Below are 10,566 nucleotides of genomic sequence, written 5' to 3' on the forward strand. Positions count from 1 at the left end.
GCAAGTAGCGTACCCAGCGATCAAAACTTAAAATTCTCTAAGGGCTATAAAAGTATATTTGTATCCATTGTATGTACAAGTTTTATTAAAAAATCATTGATAGCAACCTACCATTAATACAAATAAAATAAAAGAAATTTGTTAATGAATCAAAAGTGAGACCACATTGTAGAGAAAAATAAAAACTTGACAAAAGTCGACATTTACACACAGACATATATTTCAGAAAAAGTTATGTAGATAATTAATTTTCTGTTAATAATTAAATCTTATTATTTTTTGTTAAATCAGGTCTCTTTATAGCCTGTATAATTCATTCAACTTTTTTATAGGTTATTTTCAAGAAAATAATGAGAAAACCAGAAACACTCAGGTCCCCTGCTTAAAATATTGGTAGGGGAGCAGAAAGTGTCATGTACTCCATTTTTAACAATTACAGAACCGGTTTTTTGCATCTTTGACCTCCTAACCATAGCATATAGTCCTTTCCTTTAACTTTTACCCACTAATTTTTTAAAAAAATGTGATATCAATTTATCTTTTTCCGGTAGTTTTGTATAATCTATGTGATTCCAATTTTATAATAGTATAATAGGTTCAACAAACAATAAATAAAAAACCTCAATGTATAAAATATATTTAATTATAAAAATAACATTATATTTATATATCAATAAATGTTTCATACTAATCTTGAAACTAATATTGAATTAAAACAAAATCGTTTAATTATTTAGAATTTAAACAAAAAGCAAAGTTAACAGCCTGTATCAAGGAAATTATTTTACTATTTAAAAAATTAACAATGATCAACAATAGCAAAGAACTAAAAAATATATAAAACAAAATAACTTATAATTTCTATAAATAATTCTCAAAACAGAATACTTCAAACTTATTCTAATGTATCAGTACAGAGGGTTTGTTTTTTTAACATTGGTAATTCTATGAAACTACAATAACTAAAACAAAATAACTTAATTAACTAAATATTGTAAATGGCCAATTGAGAATATATTTGAAACACTGTTCTTTCAAGGTAATTCATGCATTTGATTGAAAAAATATCAATAAAATAGGATAAAATTGCATGCTGCAGAAAATATATAGGTACTTTCAATAAAATTAAAAGCCATAACTAGCCTAAAGTAGCTATATAAATGCAATTTCATAAAGCTTCCTTATTGATAATAATTTTACTTAAATTGTTTTACGTCAATACTTGTGGTAACTTCCATTGAATACAAAAATTTATACAACCTCATTTATTTGGTTCATCACTTGCTACAAAATAAAAATCTGTATTGTTAAACCAAATCAGATTACTTTTTATACCAGTCCATTCAATGATATAATTTCCTTTTAGGAAGGAATTCCATAATTTAAAAATAATATGTACTAGTATGTTCTAACACAAAATGATCGCCACTCCATTCTAGGTAACAATCAAAAGAATTTGATTAAATCTTAGTGATTTATCTGGCAGATCATTATATTTTGATAATAATTTTCGTATTTAAAAAAAAAACAATACTGTGTGATATTAACAAGTCATATCTTTAGTAAACTTCTTTTCAGTTGTATCTTAGCTTGTTACTAGAAATTTTGAGTTCATGTTGAGTGTTAAGATTTTTTCTTTAATATTTTATAAATTAAAAAAAAAATATTACAATTTAATTTAATTAAATACGATAAATGAAAATATAAAATTAAAATTATTGCAACAATATTGCATAACATCAATACTTCATGTGCTAGAGCAAAAGTCAAACTTTCTCTGTTTATTAACTTTTAATTATTCCGATTTGAATGGTTTAAAATACAAGTTTAATATTTTAAAACATAAAACAGGTTAACAACTGAAGTAAAAATAACTGTAATCACTGTAATAGTAATACTTAAAAAATTAAGTAAGTACAATTTTTTTAAAAACATAAAATGTATAAATTGCTTGCACTATTATTAGTTGAATTATTATGTTAAACTACCGAAGGAAATACATTTAAACAAAAACGATTTTTTTTGTCACTACAAAAACTATAGACACCATAAAAATTTATAACATAATTCAAAATATTTTTAAATGAATTTCACGTAAGAAAACATTATTAAATAAGTATCCTAGGTTATCAGAATGTCAGATGCAGGAGAGAAAACATTGACTGTATGTGTACTTTTATGAAAAATTGAAAAATGTTTATGGTATGGAAGGACACTCATGCTACCTACAAAATAAAGCATTCATATCATACATATCAATCACATTTTAAGTCTACAGGCAAAATGTAAGATTGTCATCGCCTGAATTTACCAATATAATACTTGAGGTAAATAGGTTAAAAGGCCTCCTTAATGTCGTGTAAATAATCAATTTAAACAAATAAATAACGAAACAGAAAAACAAAAATAAAATATACAATGTAGGACAAATGTACAGTTTAAATATTCCAAAATTTTGAAAATAGTAGAACTTTGATTATAGAAATGCTGGTTTCACCACCTTGTAATTCTAAGCTCAAAGCAATCCCATTCAACCTATCCAATGACAGTAGATAAATTGAATTATGATAAAGAACAGTTATAAACAGTTATCATAAGTTCTACTTCACGACAGGTGTGAACTGACGGGAGAACTAGAAGTGAAGATAATTTCGAGGGCATCACTTCACTCCATCCTTTCATTTTTTACAAAAAACAAAATAGTGAATCATGTAAGTATGTATTTTATAATATTTATGAATTTCAAATTTTTTAAAAAATATTTAATCATACAAAATTTTTAATTTTATTATATTAACTGTAAACAATAGCTGATCTATTGTCTAATTTTAATATTCCATAATGTAAATTTTCATATAATATTAACTACCTTGGTCCCCACTAGCTTGTATAATCAATGTCCAATTATACATCCTCTAAACTAGAACACACTACAGTATACGAAACCAGAAGAACTAAATATTGTATTTTCACTAATACCGAAACTATTACAGAATATCCTATTATTATACATTATCTTCAAACTTCATTCAGTGAATCAACATTTAAAATAAAGTAAAATATTATACAATAATTTAGTAACCATACTGCTGGTATATTTAACAATCTTTATTCTAAAAATAGAAATAAAATGTGGTTATAAAATTCCTTCCATCGAATTGAACTAGAGCATTGAAATATGGTTCTGGTAATTAAGAATAACAAAAATTCTGAATTGTAAGCTTAAAACACTGAACTAGGCCACAGTTAAAAAAATAATCATTCTGATCAACCAAAGAAGTTAAAGCAACACATTTTTTTTCCATTCTAATCAACTTAACTATTCAGGAATTTACAAATTTCTTTTACTAAGTTATGTAAGTTTTTTTTTTCTAAACAGTGTGTCTTGCTTTATAATTTCTACATGGGCAGAAAAAAAATAAAGATATCAGTTCATACAAATTAAAATTAAACCTTCAAAACTTAAGTAGGTAACATTGATTGCTTACATGATTAAAATAACATATATAAGTGAAGATACCATTTTTTTATTACTGGTACCAAAAATTTTAGATGAAAAAATATACACTTAAAGAATAAATAGGTATGCTGAGTGTAACAAGTGCTAAATTGTTATGTGAAAGAATGACACATATTTGAAGGTGAAAAATCTAATAATAAATTTAATGTGATTATAACATTAAATATGAAGAAGGGAAACAAACAGCATCTTCAATATGTGAAAATCAACTAGCATGATAATGAAACATTCTAATAAAGTATAGTTTTTATAAAAAATACTTATTTATAACAAATACTAGTTTTAAAATATCAGTAATCAGCATAGAAAATTAATGATATGAACTTTGGTAAAATTTGATGCTTGATTAACCAACCCTTGACATACTTTAAGCAGATAAACTTGTATAAAATCTACACAAACATCCTGTGATGTAAATTTTAAAAGAATCACTTACCGATTCATTTAGCAATTAAAATAACAAAACCAGTACGCAATAACAAACTGTGATAGTGGAGTCAAGAGGTAATTTCATAAATAAGGAAACATTTGTATGCCAAACAAATGATTAAAAGAGCTTTTTCTTTACTGCAGTATAACGTTCCATGTACTCATCATATCCATCCAATTCCATGAAATTTTTCATATCAAACAAATTACCCTCAGCATTAATTGTAGAAATATTAGAATGGGCTAATATTTTAGGGGGTACATCTGATAGCTTCAAACAGTTTTCTTGAATTCTCAGTGTTTTCAACCGAGGGCAATCCGCTATTTCCTCAGCTAAACTAGAAATCTGATTTTGGTTAAGATTCAATTCAGTAACAGATAAAGAACCAACTTCACTAGGAATTGATTCAATTTTATTACAAGACAGATCTAAGAGATCTAAATGTTTTAGATTACATAGCATTACTGGAAATGTTTTCAGTTCATTCCTTTGAAACTCTACCTTTTTAAGATTCAGCAATTGAGACAATGAAGAAGGTAAGGAACTCAGTTTGTTGAAAGTAGCAGTGATAATTTCCAATTTGACCAAGTTCCCAATTTCTAAAGGCAATTGTGTGAGGTTATTATGATCAAGATTCAGATTTTTTAAATGTATAAACGTACCGATCTCAGTAGGCAATCGGTTGAATTTATTTGAAGACAAGTCTAAAGATCTCAAAACTCCAGTCAATTGCTTCAATTCTGGGGGAAATTCGTCCAACCTGCTTTTAGAAATATTGAGGACTCCTGTTTTTTCGGCTGTAGCATAATGTTTCTTCAACGGCGAATTTCCCATTTGATCTGCCTTGTCTGTTAAATCATCGAATCAAGCCGGCAATAGCGAGTTACATAAAAATATACAAATACGAAAGGAAAAGTATTGGAGGCTACAGAAGACTGTAGACAGCTGTCTGGTTATCTCACTGATAAACTGGCTCAGCTGACAGTTCCCCCCAGAGGTCAGGTTTGCTAGGAAGCTTCATGTGTGAGCTGCCCACTTTAAGATGGAGGGCAAAGATCGGGGTATTTTCCTTCCAATATGTTAATGGCTAGTTTAAGTTACACAATTATGAACCCGAAACAATGTTTCCAAACCTTGGAGTGTCCGTAGCTTCGATTGAGTCGTTCCTCGACTATGTCTACAACGCCGAAATCGGAAAAACATGTACCAAGTAAGTAAACTTCACTTTGCATTTATTCCGAAATTGTTTTTAATTCTTGCGATACACATATCTGTATATTAGTATTTAAATCACGTTTATCAAAAGTATATTCATCAATGAATCGATCGGTATTTGTTGCGCTTTCGTTAAATTTGGTGATTAACTGATTGTAAATGTTGAGTTGACATGTAAACGATCCCGGTTCATCTTGTTACCTATTGATATATTTGTTATTGAACTGATACAAGTACTTTTTAATGACCCTATCAAGCCAGATAATAGAATTATGTTATTTTGACTATTTATTTTCCAAAAGTCATCCTAACAAGTTCATTAACTAGTAGTAAATTAATCTGTTTCAATTTACATTGAACATTTAAAACCTAATATATTCTTAAAACTTACATGTTTTTATAAGAATGAGACAAATAAATTTTTATTTAATATTATTATAAAGAAATATAACTTTGTGCGAAATGATTTAATTGTAACTCATTTATTTTCTAAAGTTATGTTATAAAAATTTATTATCAGTTATACAATACCACAATTTTACAAAATTATCGCAATACTATTAAAAAGATTTAACCATTGTTTTAATTTGGTGAATTTCCATCATTTTTTGTACCTTCAGATCTTGCTAACTTTCCCTCCATTTAATCCACTTGCTCCAATGTCTGTCAATTTATTCTTTTTGGGTGCAAATTATTAGTTCCATCTATCTATCGATATTTCTTTTTGAGTTAACTAATTTTAGTGTAGGAATTACTTCCTAAAATTTAATGCTTTATAAAAACCATTAAAAATAGGAAATTTTTTTTTTTTCAAATGTTTGCAATGATTCGGTAGTATTGAAAGTTGAGATAATAAAAATATGTGATCAATATTTATTCTCTTCATCATTGATATTGCTTCATTAGTTAGCTTTTTTATAGGCATAAATAATTCCTAATGCTCTTGATATTTGATTCTTGAGAATCGAATTTCAGACAATAATTTATAAGGTTAATTGTTTTTTCTAATCTATTTATTCCTGCCCACAAATTTTTTAATCGAGATAAGTTTCAGCTTGGAGGAATTTATTTTACTTTATTCAGAATGTTTCAATAGTAATATTATTAACAATTTTTGTTAATTTCTACCATGTTCTTTTGTTGCCAATATTGTCACTTCATTTGAATTTTGAGTCAATTAAAATTTCATAAATTTCAGAATTTTATTTACAATTGTTTAGCTTTGAAGAACATTCACAATGTCTTGCATATGATTTGAATTAATTCAAGGTAATCGACAAGGTGATTATAGCGATAAATTAATGGTAGAAACCATACAAAACTTTTAGTTGTTGATGTTTAAACTTGGTTATACTTATGTTTCTTATTCAGCTTATTTTCTAAAAATTAAATTGTTTCTCTTGCAATATCATGTTAATTGAAGTAGTTAATTGCCCTGACAAAGCTAATAATTTAAATCATATTTTATGTTCTTAGTCTAAATTCAAAATTTGTCATGAATGATTGCAAGGCATAATATCGTACCTTAAAATATTCGAAATAGACCTTAGTACTTCGCTAAGAAGTGCTGTTTCTAAACCAACGTTTGTGCAAGAAGTTATTCAAGATCAAGCTTAACCACCAGTTTTTCCCCCAATTAAGGGTACTCAGTTTATGGAGATTGGGTGTGCCCAAGTAGTGCTCCCGAAAAAATAATTATATATCACTGAGATTTTTTTATTCAAATTTTTTTTGTGTTCAGAATTTAACAAAGATATTTTTACATTTTAATCTTCATATGCAGCTGTAATTAAATTCATCAAAGCTATGACTGGAAGTTCATAAATTTTTTTTCTTTAAACCTATCAAAACCTTTTTAAAATAATCATAAATTTTATTCAGAAAAGTAATAATATCTTCAGGAATGTTACAAATAAATTTCAAATTGTTTCCTAACACAAGACGATTTCTGTTAGTTTTTCTTTTTTCTTATTTAAATAACCAAAATATCTTAACTGAGATTCTATGAGCACATGATAAGAATGGACCAAAGCAGACTAAACAAGAAACTCTTTGACAGAATCTGTGAATATAAGAGCGTAGGAGGATATGTGAAGCCAATGAGAGGGAAGACAAAGAAATTGAAAATAACAGACAGGGACTGCTTGGATAGAGAACAGTGCAGAAAAAAATTTAAATAAATAAATGTTCTTGTGGCAAATAAAGAAAAATGGAAGGGACTATGCGGCCGGAAGAGAGGAAGCAAAGGCACGCAGAAATGATGAGAAGAAGAGAAAAAGTGAGAAGGAAAAAGTAATGATATCCGCGTGGTCTTGAAAGGTCCTTCTATGGGGAAAAAAAAGGAAAATGGTCCCGACGCTGTCAAGGAAAAAACTCAAATAGTAGATAATTATAATAAAATATAAAATAGTATAATTATCTACTATTTGAGTTTTTTTGACCGCACCCGGACCATATTCCATTCAGAAAAAATGTTAATTTTCGTTTCAATCTCTAACTAACCGGTTTTTAAAAAAATTCCGTATTAAAATAACTTTTCGATTTCTTGTCTTTTCTTTTATCACTATCTAGTACAGAGTAGGTCTTTTGTCCATTTTTAAAAATTGTATTCAGTCCGCTTGACAAAACTGGCGAAATGGGCAAGATGAATATATATTAGTAGTCTTTCGGTAAGTAGATGGTGGGCGACCACGAACGCTATCGCTGACGGATATAGGAAACATTGCACTGTATCTTTTCTTATTACTTCTGTTTACTTGGTTTGTTGATGACTTTTGTTGTGTATTTTCTTAATTTGTATCTTTTGATATGCATCATGCGTTTTAATCAATTAATTAATAAAAATTTGGTAATTACCTTAAACGGAAGATGACACAATCATGCATTCCCAAATTTAGGTCCCGATCTCACATTCTGAATAAAGTAAAAGAGAATAAGAAGAAAACTGTGAAGATGAATATAGCCTATGTCATTTCTATTATGTTTTATTTTTTGTTGTTATACTGTAAATTGGAATTATGTGGTAAGTAATTAACTCCTTTTTTTAATGATAAGAAAGAATCAGCATTTATTATCCATTGATTTTGTTCAAGTTGGATGTTTTTGTTTATTGTGGACAAAATCGAACTTACTCTAACGTAGGTTCACTACGATTTCTAAGTTTCGGTACTTTGTTAATGTTGATCGATAAATTTTTTTTTTTTTAAAGACTGGTCTATTCGTTACAAGTAAAGGTTTTAAAGATGAGATAAGACCGGGTCTAATTCTGGGATTTTGTGGGCGAAGTGTCCTGGGAAGATTCCCTTCTAATATTTTTTTGTCTTATGATCTTGCTAGTACCACTTATTCATGTTAATTTGTTTTTGTTTAAGTTCATTATACACCGCTTTCATAATAATTTACAACCAGTAACTACACTCACACTCTTATTTTGAGTATCACACAGACCCTCATTTTCCTGGTTAAAAATTAATGTTTTTATCTTATGCTGATATCTGGTTTAAATTTCCTTTATGACGCCACTCCAATGACGTATTGAAGAACGCTCGTTCTTCCAGGTCTTAGGAGAGCCCAGCTCTCGCGTCGTCGTTGATTCGGTTCAGTGGTCTCACTCGTGGATTTAATCCGGTGTTAAAGGTTAAACTTCTCTTCTTCCTCCCTTCAAAGGGCTTCGTGCTATTTCGAAAGTCATCAAAGTGCCAAAATGTACACGCGTAGGTTTTGTCATCTTCCTAATGTTTATGGATCAGTTGCCACCTTATTAACATTATTTAAGTTTAAACATACTTTCCTCTCTTATATTATTTATAGTCAGCGTATTGTAAAATCGATTATAAGCAGCCCTGTTCGTTTCAGGGATATTGGGCTATTGATTGGAGTTGATCTAGAAATATGTTCTGAGGCTAGAAGGATCGGTAATACACTTTCCGTCGTATTTTCCCCGAAAATAAAGATTATTGACGAAGCATATATTGGTCAGTTATTTACTTCTATTTGGGAGACTTTGTTTTGAAATAATCTAATTATTTCCTATTCAGTATTCATATAATTGCCTAGAAATCAAGCACTTATATCGCCCATGTACAATTGGAGAGGCCATGTGGGCGAAATTCCTTTTCTTTTAGCCTAGATAGGAAATAGCTATGCACAATATTTTAATCCGACAAGTTGACAGTCTGCCAAAGGGATGCAATTATGAAAACCCAGTTTATTTTTGCCACCCCCTCCTCACGTTTTTGACGCACAGCTTTTAAACTTCGTTAACTTATTTACTGGATTGTTAGTTGTTGTTAAGTACCCTTAATAAAATTAATGGTAATTACTGACCTGGCTTGAATTTCGGCAATTAGACTGTTGGTTTAAATAGGTTAAAGGCATTCTGGGAGAAGACATTTGGTATTTTTGTCAATATCATTCGCGTTGTTTGAGAAATTCGGCACTTAAAATATACATTATAATTATCTTTAGTCACTAGCATGTTGTACAGAAGCCCGATATAATACAGCCCTTATAATATACATCTCCAAATATTTTTAACGATTAGTTTTTATCACACTTACTTTAGTTTCATGCATTTCTAGTGGTTCTAAAACATACCAATTTGATGAAGTAACGAATTAAAAATTTTTAATTTTTCTTAGTTATAATAAAAAAAAATAAAGAACATTAAATCACGTTTTGAATGATTATCGTTAGGTAATAATTCGGCCAAGCTATAATCATCTACTCCGGTTGTTCCTTCGGCTCTAATAGGCCATCCTTCCCGGCCAGACCCACCCCGCTAAGACCCCTGTGAAGTCCATATGAAGCCATAAGAGGTGGTTTGTGACCATGCCACTTGACCGAATTATTACTTTATGATACTCATTCAATGCAGAATTTGATACTCTTTAATTTTTTTTATTACAACTTTCTTGCTGAGAAGAATTTAGAATGCATTACTTTATTAAACTAATTAACTGCTTAGTAATCATTTTTGGACCACCAAAAATGCGTATCCGTTTAGGTTTGGATTCATGTGTAGAACTATAGCTTGATTTTGGACAAAATTTGATGAAAAAATGTTGCCATTTTTTCCCCCCGATTTGGATATATATTTCTCCTTGTTTTCTTATTTAGTTGATTATTGAAGTTTTTCATAGTTTCATTCCCACGAAGGCTTGATGACGTTTTTACTGACATTTTTTTTTTTTATTGTTTGAAGACACTAACAACACAGTTGTATAACTTCCAAATAAATTATAGTGCCTTCGGTTTACAAATCGTCAAGACAACATCATACCAACTTAAACACCTCATCTACTCACCAGGGCTGTCACTCAGACTCAAATTACTCATATACAAAGTAATACTACGACCATCACTCCTACACGGCGCACCACTACTACACTATCTTTACCCA

General features: G+C 29.1%; 2 protein-coding genes across 2 annotated transcripts in view; one reads left to right on the plus strand and one right to left on the minus strand.

Moving 5' to 3' along the window:
- Positions 1-1,326: 1,326 nt before the first annotated feature.
- LOC106679505 (leucine-rich repeat-containing protein 57) lies at positions 1,327-4,926 on the minus strand. The gene has a single exon (XM_014418706.2). It carries the CDS (start codon positions 4,782-4,784, stop codon positions 4,068-4,070), a length of 717 nt encoding a protein of 238 aa, XP_014274192.1. The 5' UTR covers positions 4,785-4,926; the 3' UTR covers positions 1,327-4,067.
- Positions 4,927-4,946: 20 nt separating this feature from the next.
- Positions 4,947-10,566, plus strand: part of C3G (C3G guanyl-nucleotide exchange factor) — a 151,045-nt gene continuing 145,425 nt past the window's right edge. The window contains exon 1 of the mRNA XM_067051076.1: positions 4,947-5,160. Coding sequence (XP_066907177.1) covers positions 5,124-5,160 — 37 coding nt within the window. The 5' untranslated portion in view covers positions 4,947-5,123. The remainder of the gene's footprint in view (positions 5,161-10,566) is intronic.

Source organism: Halyomorpha halys, unplaced genomic scaffold (genome assembly GCF_000696795.3).
Source record: "Halyomorpha halys isolate HHAL.00 unplaced genomic scaffold, Hhal_1.1 Scaffold207.1, whole genome shotgun sequence".
In the NCBI taxonomy this organism is placed as follows: domain Eukaryota; kingdom Metazoa; phylum Arthropoda; class Insecta; order Hemiptera; family Pentatomidae; genus Halyomorpha; species Halyomorpha halys.

Bases quoted from the DNA above. Each gene is read 5' to 3' on its own strand.
- LOC106679505 (XM_014418706.2), bottom strand. From the start codon at position 4,784: ATGGGAAATTCGCCGTTGAAGAAACATTATGCTACAGCCGAAAAAACA.